Genomic DNA, 19251 nt, shown 5'->3' with positions numbered 1-19251 from the left:
TTTAGCCTCAACTTTTCCCATTAGCAATAATTTCATTCGCTATAACTCATTAGCAAATAGCACTTCCTCCAGCTTATAGTTCAAAAGGGTTGTAAGCCCTAGTAACTAGCTCGATTTAACTCCTATCACATTTCTAATCATTTTTTCATACTTAACATTAGGTACACCATTATCGTCATTTTCGCCTTAAGAGATTGGATATATACTAATGCCCATCAAATTTTCAGATCTAAGCCCGAAATTACAGATCCGAGCGACGATCGAATTTCCACGAAATGAAAGTACATACGCGAAGTCCACAATACCAGAGTTAGAAAATTAGGGATGTTACAATTTACCTTATTAAAAATAAATTTATTTACCAACAAACTTTTCAATAAACTACATCATCAATATTATTTGCCTATAATATAAGACGACTCTATCACTAAAAATATAAATTTAAGACTTATATAATTATAATATTCAATTGAAAGGTATTGTCAGGGAAAAATTTTAAATTATAACAGTTGTATTTATCATAATTGTATTATAATTATTGATTATGGTGAATTTTATATAACTCTCATCATAATCAATGATTAAAATATATTCGTTGTGCATATAATGATCATATTGAATAAAGGCCACCCTTTAAAGCAATCAATAAAATGCATTTAAGTAAATAAACTAAATGCTAAATGATAGACACAAAACAGAAAAAGGTTTAGGACAAAGAAGGGAGAGAGAGAGGGAGTGTGAGTGAGAAGGATAGATGGATGCAAAACAGGCTATGAGACAAATAGTTTATGGCACTTAATATGGGAGCAACAAGGAATGGTAGGGACTGATAGCATTCATTTTCAACCACCTTTTAAAATCGTTAAATTAGAGAAATGGCCAAGGAGAGGTACCAGGAGGGAGAGAGAGAGCGAGTGTGAGTGAGAAGGATAGATGGATGCAAAACAGGCTATGAGACAAATAGTCTATGGCACTTAATATGGGAGCAACAAGGAATGGTAGGGACTGATAGCATTCATTTTCAACCACCTTTTAAAATCGTTAAATTAGAGAAATGGCCAAGGAGAGGTGCCTGGTTTCCAACCCATTTGTAGGGACAGAAAAAAGTGTTTTGTAGTGCATTTTAATGTATAGGGTTAATTAGCAACAAATTGGAACCTAATTATGTGGTTAATGCAAAACAGAACCTGGGTTTTGCCCAAAGAAGGCTGCTTTTACGACAAGTAATTACAAGTATATTAGATGGCACTGTAACCCTTTGGGGTTTGAAGGGTGTGCAGGCATGCTCTTGTCTAAGACAAACTCTTATCTCTGAGAAAGGACAAATCAGTAATAAAGACTCAACAGTGTATAATACTGATCAGTAAAGCTGCCATAGCTAATTTCTTTGACTGACACAGTCAATGTAAGGTTCCATGATTCTCTCTCGCTTCCTCCCTGGTTCCCAAATGTTAAGGAACCTTTTCTTTATCAATTTATGTCTCATGTCTTATTTAAGCATAATCTTTTTTTAATGAGGTATAATTAGTAATAATTCGTGTACTTAAGAAACCCTAATCTCTCTTTCTTACACCCACAATGGAAAAGAAAACTAATTATTAATGTATGCTCGTACTTGTAGTCTGCTATAGTCAAGGATGAATCAGCAGATAAAGTGCTAAACCCTAGCTTTTTATCCTTCTCAGCAATCACATCTTGGGTAATTCCAGCTCCACCCAACAGCCTTACAGGCGATATCATTCTTTCTTTCTTTATATTCCATACTACATTTGTGTGTTTCCATGGATTCATGCCCATGTTTCCCGCTGATCTGCTCGCTACTTTAGCCCCTGTTTTTGAATTCCAAATCCTTCACTCTCAGAGCTAGTGAGCTGTTACAAAATAGAAGCATGAATCCAGTGAGCAGATGACAGGAAAGGAGCTATTGAAGAGGGAGGGTAGTTCTAGAGTTGCTATCAAAGGACAAGATAAAATGAATATGTACGAAAAGGTGTAAGAGTGAGTACACTTAGCTATTCTTACCACCTAATTAGTATATGCACTAAAAGACTAGTGCCTTTATTTAACGCGATCAAAATCATGTCATAGCTATACCTACTAGAGTAAAATTTCTTAGGATTAAGCTCAATTTTCATGTGCACGTACATTGGCAGCTGCAGCTGCTATCCTTTCCTTTTCTTTCATTATACTATACATAATATAGGGTATAAGGTCCTAGGGCCATACATCATATCCCTGAAATTGAGTCAAGATGGCTGCTTTTTGTTAATAGTCTCTCTGAAACAAGACACCTAAACTGTACCTGTGCCCATAGAAACTCAAAGAAATATTCAATACCAATTCCACAGGGTAGCAGCCATGATGGCTACTATATTTTGCAAAATCTTACCCCAATTTGACTTTTATTATTATTATTATTATTATTATTATTATTATTATTATTATTATTGGGAAGGAAAATGATAATGTTAATGAGATTCGAATCTTAATTATTATATGGATTCTATCCATAGTTATTATATAGTACTTGGAATGTTTGATCACTTACAGGAAAATTAATGGAGCTTGTGGATACCTTGGAAAAGAGAAGGGTGAATATTGCTTACATTCAGGAGACTAAATGGGTAGGAGAGAAAAGTTAGGAAGTGGGTAATTCAGGGTACAAACTGTAGTTTACCGGAGATGAGAGAAATAAGAACAGAGTGGGCATAATTATAGACAGACATTGAAAGACGCAGTAATAGCTGTGAAAAGAGTAGGAGATAAAATTATACTAGTAAAGTTAGTACTAGAAGGAGAAACAATAAATATAGTTAGTGCTTATGCCCCACAAATAGGACTAAACAGTGAGAGTAAATAAAGGTTTTGGGAAGATATGGATAATTTAATACAAAGTATACCGAATGAAGAGAATGTTTTCATTGGTGGAGATTTGAATGGACATGTAGAAAGTGATAGACAAAGTTATGAGAATATTCATGGAGGTTTTGATTTTGACAGTTGAAATGAGAAGGGAAAAAACATCTTGGATTTTGCTATGGCATACGACCTAATACTAGCAAATACCTACTTTATAAAAAGAGAGTCACATGTAGTGACTTTCAAAAGTGGGCAACATAGAAGCCAAATCGACTTCCTCTTAACCAGGAAGACAAATAGAGCTCTATACAAGGATTGCAAGGTCATTCCAGGAGAGGCTTTAACAAGTCAACATCGATTGGTGGTCTTGGATGTCAAGTTTAGGAACAATTCAAGTAAGGTCAGAAGAAATAGTGTAGCTCGAACAAAGTGGTAGGAGTTCAAAGGAGTAAAGCAAGTGAAGTTCAAAAATTAGCTTCTCGAGTCCGAAGTATGGAAGCTGGATATGGAGGCTAATGATATGTGGATACAGATGACATCAAAGATTAGAGAAGTAGCTACAAAAGTACTTGGAGAATCTAAAGGACATGGACCACCCTCAAAAGAGAGATGTTGGTGGAATGAGGAAGTACAAAAGGCAGTGAAGAGAAAAAGGGAATGGTATAAGAAATTACCTAAATGTGATAATAATGAGGCATATGAACGGTACAAGATAGCAAAAAAAGAGGCAAAACAGGCAGTTAGTTAAGCAAGAATACAGTCCTTTGAAAAGTTATATGAGAAACTTGGAACTAAAGAAGGGGAGAAAGATATTTATAGATTAGCAAGGAGGAGAGAAAGGAAATGTCAAGATCTCAATCAAGTTAGGTGCATTAAGGATAAAGAGGGAAAAGTGTTGGTGAAAGATGAGGATATTAAAGAAAGATGGAGAAATTATTTTAATGATCTCTTTAATAATGGTCAAAATGGTAATAGTGTGAATATAGATTATAGAACAATATAAAAAAATGTGAATTATACTAGAAGGATTAGATCTTTAGAAGTAAAGGAAGCATTTAAGAGAATGAAAGTGGGTAAAGCCTGTAGACCCGATGAAATACCAATTGAAGTGTGGAAGTGTTTCGGAGATATGGGAGTGGCATGGTTAATTAAATTATTTAATAAGATTCTAAACTCAAAGAAAATGCCTGATGAATGGAGGAGGAGCATTTTAGTACCTATTTTTAAAAATAAGAGAGATATATAGAGTTGCTCAAACTATAGGAGAATTAAACTCATGAGCCATACTATGAAGTTGTGGGAGAGAGTTGTGGAGCATCGATTACGTCATGATACTTCTATCTCTCTCAATCAATTTGGTTTCATGCCCGGTCGTTCAACTATGGAAGCGATCTTTCTTATTAGAAGCTTGATGGAGAAATATAGAGATGTGAAGAAAGATCTACACATGGTTTTTATTGATTTGGAGAAGGCTTATGATAGTGTTCTGAGAGTTGTCTTATAGAATGTGTTAGAACAAAAGAGGGTATCTATTAGGTACATACAAGTGTTAAAAGATATGTATGAAGGAGCAACTACTATTATGCGCATAGTGGGAGGGGACACAAGAGATTTTCCGATCTCAATTGGATTACACCAAGGATCACCCATAAGCCCTTACCTTTTTACATTAGTTTTAGATGAATTGACGAAACATATACAAGAGAGTATTCCTTGGTGCATCATGTTTGCGGATGATATTGTTCTGATAGATGAGACACCAGAAGGAGTCAATAGAAAGCTAGAGCTTTGGAGAAATACTCTAGAGTCAAAGGGTTTTAAGTTAAGTAGAACGAAGACAGAATACATGCATTGCAAGTTCAGTGAAGGCCAAACTGGTGATAGGGAAGGAATTAGTTTGAATGGAGTGGTACTGTCCCAAAGTAATCACTTTAAATATCTAGGCTTAGTCCTTCAAGTAGATGTGGGATGTGAGGAGGATGTTAGTCATAGAATTAAAACCGGATGGTTAAAGTGGAGATGTGCCACTAGAGTTTTATGTGATCGTAAGATTCCTAATAAGTTGAAAGGAAAATTTTACCGTACAGCCATACGACCGGCTATGTTATATGGTAGTGAGTGTTGGGCACTGAAAGAGTCGTATGCGTCTAAGATAAGATTTGCAGAGATGAGAATGTTAAGGTGGATGAGTGGCCATACTAGACTAGATAAAGTCCATAATGAGATTATTAGAGAAAATATAGGAGTGGTGCCAATTGAAGATAAGTTGTGAGAAGGGAGATTGAGGTGGTTTGGTCATGTGAAGCGTAGACATACGGAGCCTCCAGTTAGACAAGTAGAGCATATTGGGTTAGAGGATAGAAAGAAAAAAAGGGGTAGACCTAAATTGACTTGGAGGAGAGTAGTACAACATGACGTAGAAGCATTACACATTTCTAAAGATTTAACCCAAAATTGTTTAGAGTGGAGAAAGCGAATCCATATAACCGACTCCAAATTTTTGGGATAAAGGCTTAGTTGAGTTGAGTTGAGTTGTATTGTTTATTTATAAATAAATTATAAGTCAGCTCATGAGATATATAAAAAAAAAATTATATATTAATTTCTATATTTTTTATAAAATATAATTTAATTCCCAAGATTTAATTCTATTAACGAAATGAAGCCTCCATTTAAATCTACCATTAATTACCTTATTTTTTTTTGTCAATTGAAATAATTACTTCTCTTAAATTTTATTTGTTAATATAATGGTCATTCCATTCAAATTTTATATTTTTTTTAATTATTTATTTATTTTTATATTTAAAATATTATATATAATTATATTTAAATATAATATAATTATTTAAAATTAAAATACTAAAAATTAATTAATTAGAAAATAATATACTTTTCTAAATTCTTAAATTTTTTATATTATAGTCTATAATTTGGTAAAGGAATTAATTAATTTCATTCATAGTGATATTTTTCAACACATAAATAATTAATTATAAAAAAAGTAACGAATTTTTTATAAAAAAAATTATACAAGAAAACTTATTTTTTATGTGATTTAATATAATTTATTTAACAATACATAATCATATATAGATCTTTTAATGTTGTAATTTATAAATATTCTTAAAAAAATTATATTTTCCTTTAACTTTTATTTTATTTTTATAAATATGTAAATTATTATTAAATTCATCATTTTATATTCATTAATATTATCAATAGTTATTTTATATTTAATAAAATATGTATTGTACTGATGATATATAATTATTTAGATATAAAATAAATAATTACTTAAATGTGAAATTTAATTAAAAGAAAATTTAATTACTTAAGGGCGTAATTATTTTAAATTAGAAAAAAAAAAGGTGTTAGGAGAATTTATGGTTAATTTAGATGGAGAAATTATTCTATTGACAGAATCAATATAGTGCAACCAAAATAATTAATATTTTAAAGTGGATTTTAATTTTATTTACAACTACAACAAAAATGCAAACAACATGGCAAAACTCGATTCTGATGTTAGCAGCTTATTTTGCAGATTGCTTTTGTTCGTCCAGCTTCAATGTTCATAGTCTACCTGCTCTATATGTATTTTTTTGGTAGAAATTATCCGGTATCCAAAGCTTATTGATTCGACTAATTTAAATTTACACGGGGTAAACTCACAAAGGATACAAAGCACTTCCTCCCAAATTTTAAAAAGTGCTCCATACCTAGGGTTCGAACTCAAAACCACTAATTAAGGGAGAAAGGGACTCCTGCCATATCATCTCACTTTTTTAGGGTTGCTAAATATGTATTTGATTTCCTATTTAATATTCTACTTTTGTTGCTAATTCTGATTTGGTGGGTATTTCATGAGGCATGGAAGAGGCATTTACTTTGTAATTTCATGCAAGCTTCTGAATTTTATTGCTAAGTGCCTATAATAAACCTTAAGTATAAACTACTAATTTTCCATATATATATATATAAAACTCAATCATATGGCTGGAAGAGTGAAAACATATATACTATTTAATAGTAATTAATAATCATTAAATTAATAATTTAATAATTAAGTATATGTTTTTTTAATAATGTATAAAATAAGAATTAAACTCTATAATATTAATTTTTTAATAATTTTAAAAGTATATAGAAATTTAAAAAATGATCATCAGTGGCATGACCTACTGTGAATACAACAGAACTATAATGTGGCATCTTTACAGCCCATTATACTGAATTCAATATTAGTCCTTTTGATTTGGGAAGAATCTGTCAATTTATCTGAAAGGTCATTCATGATCCGTTCCAGACAGGCTTAGGCCAATGTCTTGTCCTTTTCATTATCTTTTTCTCTCCCATTTATTTTGTTTGATGCTTGGGTGAGAGGACAAGGCCAAGCCAAGACAGAGGAGCAATTTATGAAGAAGCATTATTAATTTTATGAATGATTTGCTGTGGATATGTTTGTTGGCTTAGATGTTTGGATGATGAGTGGTCCACCATAACCTAACATTACTCCTTATTCATGTGCCCCAAACCCTACATTCTATGGTACGTAGGCTTTCAATTCTATTAAGCAATAATTAATAAGGTACCTCAATCACAAATTTTTTTTTTATTATTAATGTGAATTTAATGTTTTAAAAAATTGAATGACAAAAAATAATCTATATATAATTTTTAACTAGTTTAGGATTAAAATTCAATAATTACTGATTTAGACTTATTATGCACTTATAAATATCAATCTGTAAATTTTAAATAACTTTTATATTGTTATATAGATCGTATTCCCTCTAGCTTCATTTATAATTGAAACAAAAAATTATTAAATGAGGATAACACATAAAATCAGTTAAAGAGGCAAACCTTTTCACTTGAATTTGGTATTTTTGCTTTATAAATCGATAGAGATATATTTCAATTCCATTTCCTTCACAAATTCTTTTTATGTTTTCATTGCCATGCCTTGTTTTCTTTGTGTTATTGGAGGTATCCTTCAAAATTCAACTAGTGCTTTTATTGGATTATATTTTTCTCCAGCAAGTATTCATGACTCCAATGTACCTAAGCTGAAAGCGATTCTTAAAGTCTCAGAGTTGCTACTTTCCCATCCTTACATGTGTTGCTCAGTGGAAGAGATTTTTATAGAGTCTTAACTCAAAAAAAGTCTTGGCTTGAGTTATCAAATCGGAACGAGCACCTTGGCATTTACATGCTATTTTGAATTTTATTTGCAATCGTATTAATTCTCTTCCTCGAATTAACTTCTTACGTGTTTTTTGTGAGGCAAATAACGTAGTTGATTCGTTATAACTTAACAGGAATTGTTTAGAATAAGTAATTTTGTAATTTGGATGCAATCTTCATCAATATGTTATGGGTCTTTTGGCATGTGTTTACCTACACCATCAGTACTCATTGGACAGTTAATGTTTCAATTTTTCGTTTTTGTCGCTTTTTGTTATTTTAGTACTTTCAAACTGTTTGATTTTATTTTATTTTGTCTATTAGATGTTGTATGGTACTTGGTGTTCAATTCCAGATCTTAGTGTATTTTATTTTTTTTTCCAAATTTTTTTACTTAGTATAATTTATCCTAAGTCTAGAAAGAATTAATTTGGATTTTCCCTTACTAAATTTTCGTAATCTTATTAATAAAATTACTTGCTTATCAAAAAACGACACAATTGTTTTTAGCACGTCAAATCTCTAAAGTCTACAGTGTATTATGTAATCAAAATAAATGTCGTGGCAATATTTGCACCACAAGACATGCCACTCCAATATTTATGCCTTTTAGTTCGTATATCCAATTTTAAGTTAATGGGCAATTTGTTGAAGTGGAAAGAATAGAACTTTATAAAGGTGGTGTTTTAAAATTTCAATCTCAATTACTCGTTGATTTGATTGATTAAATCGAAATTTTGACTCAATTTGTTTTAATTTTTTTTAACCCAATTTTATTATTAATAAAATGATTTATCCATTGTTTTAATTTAAAAAAAAATACTGAATAAAAGTGTATTTGTTGTGTGAATTAGTTAAATCCGAAATCGAATTAATGATCAATTTATTTTAATTTTAACTCAATTTTTAGTTAATAAAATATTTCAATCAATTTTAAAATAAGAAAAAAATTTAAATATTTATCATTAAATTGTCTTCTAATCTTATCTTTCAATTTTTTGCTAAATAAAAAGGAACATCACTCTCCAGTTTGATTTTCATTATTATTAACTATTCTGATTATATCTGATTTGTTTTTTAATTAATTAATTTAATTAATTATTATTCTCATGCAATAATCAATATTCGATTTTATTAATTAAAAAAAAAGAAAATTTTAAAGAAATCATTCTAAACCAAGATCAGTAGACTTAATATCTAAATCTACGACTTATAATGTTGAGTGAATTATCAACTGTAATTAAGTTGGATGGCCTTTAGAATTGCCTTAAATTTCTACATAATTTGAGTCAATGATACCTATGGGGCATGAAAACAAGCAAAGAGCATTCCCCAAAGAGTTCCTAAGAACTACTTCATTTCCTGCTAATCCAAGTTTTCCAACTAACGATTCATTCGATGTTCCTTTGAGAGAACCTTCACTAGGATCAGACCAGTGGATTAGCGGACGATGAGGCTTAGCAGGGTGAAACCTTTTCATTATATCAATACACAACCATAAATAGAGAAAATATCAGCAACAGAAAAAGGAGTACACCATGATATATAGACCCCACCAATTTGCAAACTTGTTCAAAAGGGTCCAAACTTCTTTAATTTGCAAGGATTAAGTGAAAAAGGACACGAAATTGAATCAGCTGCAAGAACACTCTTGGCAGAAAAGAGAGCTTCGATTGTTTAATTTGCAATGAATAGCCATCTAAGAGAAGAACTCAACCTTAGGAGGCACCAGGCCCTTCAAAGCCCCTGCTGCATAATTCTAATTAAACATAATAGAATTAGAAGCCCTATTGATAAAAATGACACAGGAAACCAGAAAGTGGGATTCATTTTATTATAGTTTTCACAAAGCAAATTCTTTCAAATGCTTGCTTCTTCTATCATAAAATGCCAAAGCCGCTTGAAAAGAAAGGCTTTATTCTTGTAAATAAGACTGGTAATTTCCAAACCCCTCTATGTCAACTCCAATTATTGATCTCTTTCTACTTCCTGAAGACCAAGCCCAAAAGAATTGCCTTTGAGAAGATTCCAGATTTTTAGCAACACCGGTAGGTATTTTGAACAGGGATAGGTACTAAACTAGGAGATCGACACCCCATAAGACAGATGTCTAGATTTCTAAGTAGAGAGCTCATCATTGCACAATTAGATACCAAACTGCACTGGATTTTGGATTAACACCGATTAATAGAACAAGATATGACACATGCAGGGCTTAAAGAGAGCATTGCAAGACATTTGACATTTCTCGGATCCAATACTCATAATCAGTATTTACACCAATCAAGGAGCTTTTGTGAAAATTTATGCTGAGACCAAATACAAGGGAAAAACACGGAAGGATCCTTTTAAAGGTTGCTATTTCATGTTGAGTTGCATTACAAAAAAAATCACAGTATCATCCGCAGATTGTAGATGAGTTATGAAAGACTTGGAAATATTCTACACTGAGACACCATTGATGAAAACCAAGGCACAAGCTTTTTAAAAAAAATCTGGGAAAGACCTTCAACTGCAATGATAAATAGAGAAGGGGATGAAGGATCCCTTTGTCTAAGCCCTTGAGATATATATATTTCAATTTTCAGTAGGAGGACTATTTGATCACTTGCCACTTCCCCCATAACTCTTTTGAGCATATTTGCTAGTAACTTGGCAACTATTTTGCATAAACTTCCAATAATAATAAGTCTTTCAAATTAACAACATTCTCAATTTCAGGAATAAGTGTAATGAAAGAAGAACTCGTACGAACCCCTGTTGTATATAAGTGATACACAAAATCCATAATGTCATCTTTCAATAGAAGCCCAAGCATATACATTTAAAGAATGAAAGTTATATCCATCCGGGCCAAGTGCCATATAGAGCTTCCCTGACTTCTTCAAAAGAGAAAGACTGTTCTAACATGTTGGCAGATGATGGACACAAGGATTTAAAATTACAACGAACTCGAAGGGAAGGCCTCCAAGAAGAGCTCTCACAGTAAATACACCAAAAGTAACCCTCCACTTCTTTTCTGATATTTTAACCATCAATCACGTCCCTATAGAGTTTGAACACAACTAATAAAATTTCTTTTAGCCTGAATAGAAGCTGACAGATGGAAAAAATTTTATGTTTCTGTCTCCTTCGTTGAACCATTGAATTATAGACTTTTGTGACATGTTTGCCAAAGTTCTTTCCAAACAAACCCTCTGCGAATTTGAGCTTTGTATTTTGAATCTACATTATCATCTTCATGTATAGCGTCAATTATATCCAAGTCAAGTTCCAAGACAATCAATACGTGAATCAAGATTGCCAAAAACATTGTTTTAGTTTCTGAATGATATCGGTCCGTTTTTGCTTTGAAAATGAAAACCATTCCAGATTCGACAAGTTCTAGAAAGCCTGGAGCTAATGTCGAAGCCAACAATTGAAAAATGGAAAGGAGAATGATCCAATTATAACTATAATTGAATTGATGTGTACATATGGTAAAAATAAATAAATAAATAACAATTAGCAACAAACTCAAACCCAAATAGAAGCTGCTAGATATTTTTTGAAAAGACGAGAAGGTACTCGAATTTAGTACAATATAATTGAAGAACATGTAGGTTTCTGTGTGTCTTTTTCAAATACAAATATTCTGCTTTTGTAGAAGGAAAACTAAATATAATTATTTTTGGAAATAAGTCCCACGTCGATAATAAATAAAAATAAAATGATGAATATAAATGATCTGATTGTATTTTTTGTTAATTTTTTTAGTATGATATAATATTATTATAATATATTTATTTTTAATAATTAATTAAATTTAGCATATAATAAATAACCATGGCTATATTTTACTACTAATTTATGCTAATTTGTATTTTTAAATTTTTATACATTTAATTTCTATAATTTTTTAAATCATCCTATTTGAATCTAGTACTTATATAGTTTATGATTTTTTAATTAAAATTAAGCATGTATTTTTAATTAGTTCATAATAATTATATAATTAATATTCTCAAGTAGTTCATTTTTTTTTTCCTACTTTTTCTTTCCATATCTTCATCTCGTTTTTACAAGTTATTGTACTCATTATAAATATTCATAATATAATTTTTATATATAATGTTATGTTAATTTTTTTCATAGATAATATAATATTATCATAATATTATAAATATTATGTTTAATTGCTTAAATTAAAACATAAATTTTAATGTTATTTTAATTAATTAAGCAAATTAGTAAACCTTTTGTTTAGGGAAGATATATTTTTACATATATTGGAAAAAAATATTAATTTTTATTATTAACAAAATAAGGAGATTTTTTTACAGCTACGTTCATAATTTTCTCAATACTTTTTTTAGCTATAATTAGTTAAAAAATATTTTTTCTTAATAACTTGAAATTAAAATATGTATGTATGATTTATAAAATTATTATAGAAGCTTTTTCTTAGAGGAATTTTCCTATTTAATAAATTGTATTTTTTATTTTTCATTTATTAATTTTTTTATTTTAATTAATTACTTTTTATAAAATTTTATATTAAATTGATGTTAAATAGAAGTAGATCTAAAAATTTTAAATTTATACAAACATTAAAATTAATTTAAATAATAAAAATATAATTGTAATTAATTTGAAAAATGAAGAATTTTTAGACTATAACATCTTAATTTTTAATTTTTGTGGAAACTAAAAATATATTAAAAGAAAAAAGCTAAGGGAAAATTTTGTTTTCTGAATAAAACTAATTAAGAACTCGATCACATAAATGGTTCAATAATCTAATAGATTTTGGATTTATATATGGCTTTCTTCTTTCTTTCTTTTTTTTTTTTTCTTTTACTTTGAAAAGCTTTTTATATTATATTCTGTTATATTGAATTTACTTTCTTTCATTTTTGTTTTCAAGCATAGCCCTCAGTTACTTTTATTTATTTCTGGTTTCTAGCATATTTATTTGTTTAAATGTTGTATTTCCTATGTATCCCTCGTCTTGAACTTTCAAATATAATTAAGTTCAATTCAAATCCTTCTGCGTTCTAGCTTGTTTTCTTCAGGCTCATCTCCAATTATTACCCATTCATTCAAGAAGTAAGGTTTTTCATTTGAAAAATAGATACTTATAAATTTCAGGGAATATATATATATATATATATATATATTAGATAAATTCATGTGATTTAAAATTTTTGATAAAATAATGTTTTGTGATTAAATACATTAACCAAAAAAGGTCTAAACAATTAGAATTGGTCTTGCAGCTGAACCCATGAATTTTACCTCTTCAGAGAAGCTGGGATGGGAAGCATTCTCTTGGGCCTTTCTCATATGTTGGGCCCTTTCTTTTGGGCCTACTATTGTACATTCTCATTAGCGAGAGATTTATATGCTCTCGATCCAACTTCCAACTCATTGCTGTTATTAAAAATATATATTATTTAAATTAAAATGTTATATATATATATATATAGACATTATTGATGATAAATGCTTTAAAATAATTTGAAATGCTTTTCAAGATAATGTAAATGGGATTTTTTTTTAGAGTGAAAATGATAATTAAATGTAGTTGATATTTATGGAATTAAAAATGAAAAAAATAGTGGAGTTATGAATAGGAATAGGATGCATGTTCATGTTCATGGTGCTGGTGCTCCATTATTATCTATTATGAGCATGATTAAAAGCATGTGAGAAGAATGAGCAGCACCATACATACTCCAGCCAGCCAGCCATCTCTATGGTCCCAAGCCATTCTTGCTCTGTTGCCCCCTTCCTCCCAAACCCTTCATTTCCCCGTCATGCCTATTTCCATACCTACACCTGTGATTGTGGCCCAGTTCTACGCTCATTCTCTGGAGCCATTTGGGCAATACATTTTAAACATAATTTTAATAATATATCTATAATTTTTTTAATTATAATATTTAATTACATAAATGCATAAAAATAAATATTTTTTAAATTAAAAAATAAAAATAATAATATATTATTATGGGAAATATATTACATAAATTTAAAATAAAAAAGGTCTCTCTATCATTGCGTCACACAATATTAAGGCCGAGATAAGATGTAAAAAAATTAACTAAGTTTGAAGTAAGTTGGATGGATAAAGAAATAATTGACATCCCTAGATAGCAACTTAATAATTAATTAATTAATTAATATATTAATAATTTAACTTGAGGGGCGGGATATTAAGGTATTTTTGAATGGTAAAATTGGTAAAAATAAACGAATAAAGAAAATATTTGACAAAATTAAAATTTAAGAACATTTGCATTTATTTTTCAAAAAAATAAGAATAAGTATTAATTATGGCATAACACATAAATGAAAAAACAAAATTTTTACTAATTTATAGAGTTTAATTTTTTAAAAGAATTTCTAAAATTTTATTAATATATTATTGAATTTTAATTTTGGAATTTAAAAGATAGTTTTTTTTTTAAATGGAATTTTAATACATGCTCATAAGTTTAATTATTTTAATTAATTAATAATTATATAAAATAAAAATTATAAATTAAATATTTTTTTGCACTTTATATCAAATTAATGGATTTAATAAACCATTTCCCATATGAATTTTCTTTTAGCTATTTTAATAGGCATTGTATTGTTGTTGATGGTATTACCTTTAAAAAAAAATTAGAGATATTGAGAAAAGGAAAAATTCAAAGAGACAAGTGAGGAGGTGAGTGGGGCCCCTGAATTAGGAGGTGCACGTGGGCACGACAAAGCTAGCATTTGACCAATCACAGTATTTTGTCTCGTCTTTGAAAAAGAGAGAATAGGAGGATGGCCTTTGATTTGGATTGATCATTGATCAAAGAGAAGGACATAAGCTTCCCCACCTCTGACCCACAATCCCATAAATTATTACAAACATAAAGCTGTGTTTGGTACGAATAAAATAAGGAAGGGCAAAAATTACATGAAAATACTTAATAATAATTGAAGAAGTTAAATGAAAGTATGTTTGGTGTATAATTACAAAAATACAGTGCAAAAATATAAATGAGTAATCAAAATAACTATATAATAATAATAATAATAATAATAATAATAATAATAATAATAAATTATATAAATAATTTTTTTAAAAAATTTCTTTTATATTTTTTCCTCCCTTTACAAGGTAACCCTTGTCCTTCAAAATAATAATTATTAGCTCCATTATTTTTTTTTTTTTGAAAATTAGCTCCATCATTTTCTTTGCCTTTCAAATGTAGTAAATAATAAATAAAGAAAAAAATAATCAATAAATTTAAATTTGTTAATTATAAAATTACTTTTAATGCTATAATATCAAAGTTAAATAAAAAAAAGTAAAAAGTTAATGGATGAACTCGTAAACTTTTTACCTTTTCATCGGTATGGTAAAATGTAGCGTAAATAGAATAAAAATGGGCAATGTTTTATTTAGATTTGGTATGTGTTGTTGGTGTCCCAATCAAGTAAAATGAAGACACTATAAAGCAAGGGAAAAATTAGTTTAAACTATTTTAATAGAGGCAACTTTAAATTCTATATATGAATATGTCATTAGTTATCTATACATTATATAAAATTTCACGTGATATCTGAACATGCTATAATTTAGGATAAAAAAAAGTATAGTGGACAATATCATAATGAGTCAGATTTAAGTAGATTCATAACCTGATAAAAATAATTAAACACGTAAAGTCAAGTCATAAAAAAGAGACTAAACTTTAGAGAAGCAACAACATATAGTTTAGGTAATAATTAAATTTAAAAACTTAAAATTTAAGGGAAATGTTATCCCACAATATGTAAAACGATAAAACATATAACATAAAGAAAAGTCAAATCAGATTAATTTAAATCATTTTGATGAAGTCATCTTAAATTCGGTAGGCAGCGATTTCTTTCTTGTTTTCTGTACCCCTTCTCTTAAACTAAAATCACACAACTATTTATTTCACAATATAATATAATTTATTATTATTATTATTATTTCCATAGTATCAAATTCATCCATTTCAAATAAAGAAAATTACTTATGATTTTTCAAAAATAATTATTTGAATGATTTCTTAAATATGATTAGCATAAAACTCAATAAATCATCTTCATAATTGCATAGTCTTGAGTTTGGAATTAATCATATATAATAAAAAAATGGTTTTATATAGATATTTTAAATTTAAAAATAATTTTTTTTTTACATTAGCAAGTATAATCTTATGGTAATTTTATTAATTATTATCCTAATTAATATGACACAATATCACGAGTGTCGCCTTTCTGTTTCCCTTATAGAAAGGGGCTAAAGCCCTGAGCTACAGAAGACTGTTATGTGGAAAAGACATCACATGATATAGAAGGACATTAATAATGCCAACTAGAGGGTCCTCAAGAATATTAATAGAATTGGTAGAGTAATGGCTAAGTCTGCAGGACAATTTGCATTATATGCAGTCATATCGCCCTCACGAATCACATGCTTTCTTTCTTTCTTTCTTTTTCTTTATTCAAAAGTTGTTTTCATATGCTATTTGAAGCTTAATTGTTTGATGTTATTATTGTTCATACCGTACTAGTTCATAATAATTAATTAATAAGCTCTTTTGAGGTGAATTTCATGCATCCATAACTACAAGAATATCTAGAAATTTTCCGCAAAATTCACGTAAATTCAATATCATTCAAAGACCAGACATCTGTTTTCCTAGTTATCATCTCAAATAACAATATCAATGACTAATTTTTAAGCATTTTTCTTACATTAGAATTATTTTATCATATCATGAGCCACCTTCAATTCAGTGCACTGTGCTAATTAATTATTAAGCGAAGTGGGTAAGTGTAGAAATTAAAAAAAGAAGAAGAAGAAGAAGAAGAAGAAGAAAGCTGATCCAACAGTAATGCACTCAACAACTCATGATGGAATATATAGAAAAGAAATTAATTTTAGAAACTTGCTTTTCTAAACCATTTAATTTGAAGCACTTCAATGTAAGAAAACAAGCTTAATATAAAATCAATTATTTAGCTAGCTAGCTAGCATTTCTCTTTTCTATTTACATATTTCGAGTAAACGAAACATATATAGATTTTAAGAATATTGAAGAAGTGGAGAGCTTCGCTTGCTGATGGTTCCACGCGAGCTTCCAGAAATGATATGCATTAATACTTTGCTTCAACTTCATGGATATGGATGGTGATGAGATGATGATATATATAGGAATTGATATGTATAGCTCCAAAAGATCTTGGATTAACTAGTCATGCCAGCAGATAAGTATGACTATGCACCTCCTGATAATGTAGAGCCTTCCTTTCTGTTCTCTAAGGTAGCCTCCAAGCCTTCTACATGACATCTTTTTCTTGGAGTCTTCCACGGTTGCTCTGCTCATCTTCATTTTTACTTCACTAGCTATATATATAGCTACTCTATTGGTTTTTCTTTTTCAGCCTTTTTGGGAGAGAGTAGGTAGGAGAAGAATAAATACTAGTGTTGAAATGAAACTTTGAAGTGAGAAGACAAAGAAGGAAGTGCTCCTTATAAAGAGAGGTGGTGTGGTCCAAGTCCCACAAGAACATGAATCTAGTCCCCAAATTCTCGATTCCTCTCTCTTTCTGTGGATGCCACGTCATCCTTTGCACCAGCTTATATGATGTATATGGGTATCAACCCCCAAGACAATTATTGGTCGGCAACTTATTGCTTCTTGATTTTCATTATAGATTTTAAAAAAGGGAGGGTAAAGTTTAGAAATTCAAAGATAGTTGGGCGGCTGCCATGCGTGTATATGATGTTTAGAAATTATTACTTTAGAAATTATTACTTTTTACAATAAAGTAACGAAGAAGCTCTGATGTTTCCTTGTCATATCCTGCTGCATTTTTTATTATTTATAGCGTAATGCCTATATCATTTAGCAAGTATACTTAACCATTTCAGTGCACAAACACTTAACCATTTCAGTGCACAAACACCAGGAAAGAGAAGAAAATCAGGTATTCCTCTCACCTTTTAATTCTTAGCCCATCAAATGGAGAAATTATAATATTTCTTCTGATAAAAAAAAAATGATAAATCATTCTATGCAACATTTGGCAGGAAAACACTCCCAATATTTTGCCATCTTGCTTTTGCTTTGTGCCCATATGCTATAATACATGCATTTCGTGAATATATAATTTTATATTCTTAAAAAAAATTATAAAATATGAAAATAATTGTTGCTAGCTATATATTCATGCTCTTCAAACTCTCCATCGATCCATTGAATTTACGTTTTTCTTTGAAAGGATTCATATTTAAATTTCAATATTAATAATTTATAGAATTGCAAAACAAATATTTCAATGCTAATATTTACCTTTATTCATTTAAAATTTCAGATATATTAAAAAAAAATCCACAAGTCAATAGGATCTAATTAAGCTATGCATTGGAAGAGTAGATTATGTGTTCCGTCGATAAATATTAAAGCATATATAGGAAAACTTCAATTCTATTGGATGTTCCCAATGAATAACTGAGCAGCTCTCAAGTGAAGAAACAAGGGAACATTAATTAAGATTAACAATAGAACGCTCAAAGCTCAAAAAATTGCCTTAAAATTTAATATTATTTTATTCCCAACATTTGTTAAATTTGTGATTAACTTAATCAACATATAGCAAACCCTAATCCCACATGTCCTGTCTCGTGCTCCTCCCAATTCAATTAACAAATATGTGTACTCGAGTGGGTTCTGGTACATTGTCCCTGTAATTTCACTCTCGGAGAATCTACACCAAATTGCAGTCAACTCTCGGCTTAATTGGGAGCATTAAGATCTGAAAAAACCAGGTCAATACTATATTTCTTATTTAACTATTGGATATTAGGTAAATGATTTAAACTATAATGATATGTTGTTAGATTATAAACTCGATATGTGAGTATTTACTTCATTATGTGAAAAATCACAAGTCTCCATTCACACTCATACGTGTATGTAGTGACTCCCACTAGGACTATGCACGGTTCTTGGAGGAATCGAACCGAACCGAAGAATCGTACCGAACCGATAAGAACCGTACTGAACCGAATTTATTTTGATAGTTTGATTCGGTTCTGATTCTTCACTAAGAACCGAACCAGAACCGTACCGAAACTGAATTGAACTGAGAACCGAATTTATATATATGCTTTTTTTTTTTTAAGATGTATTATATACT

At 29.5% G+C, this 19251-nt stretch overlaps 1 protein-coding gene across 1 annotated transcript; it reads right to left on the bottom strand.

Moving 5' to 3' along the window:
* Positions 1–16918: 16918 nt before the first annotated feature.
* LOC110641320 (small polypeptide DEVIL 3) lies at positions 16919–17550 on the bottom strand. The gene has a single exon (XM_021792986.2). The coding sequence runs from the start codon at positions 17439–17441 to the stop codon at positions 17301–17303; it is 141 nt and encodes a 46-aa protein (XP_021648678.1). The 5' UTR covers positions 17442–17550; the 3' UTR covers positions 16919–17300.
* Between the last annotated feature and the right edge of the window lie 1701 nt (positions 17551–19251).

This window comes from Hevea brasiliensis, chromosome 16 (genome assembly GCF_030052815.1).
Source record: "Hevea brasiliensis isolate MT/VB/25A 57/8 chromosome 16, ASM3005281v1, whole genome shotgun sequence".
Taxonomy (NCBI): Eukaryota; Viridiplantae; Streptophyta; class Magnoliopsida; order Malpighiales; family Euphorbiaceae; genus Hevea; species Hevea brasiliensis.
The sequence above is the reverse complement of the archived record's forward strand: the minus strand, read 5'-3'. Positions and strand labels throughout refer to the sequence as shown.

Coding starts and splice junctions, on each gene's coding strand:
- LOC110641320 (XM_021792986.2), bottom strand. CDS start 17,441: ATGAAGATGAGCAGAGCAACCGTGGAAGACTCCAAGAAAAAGATGTCA.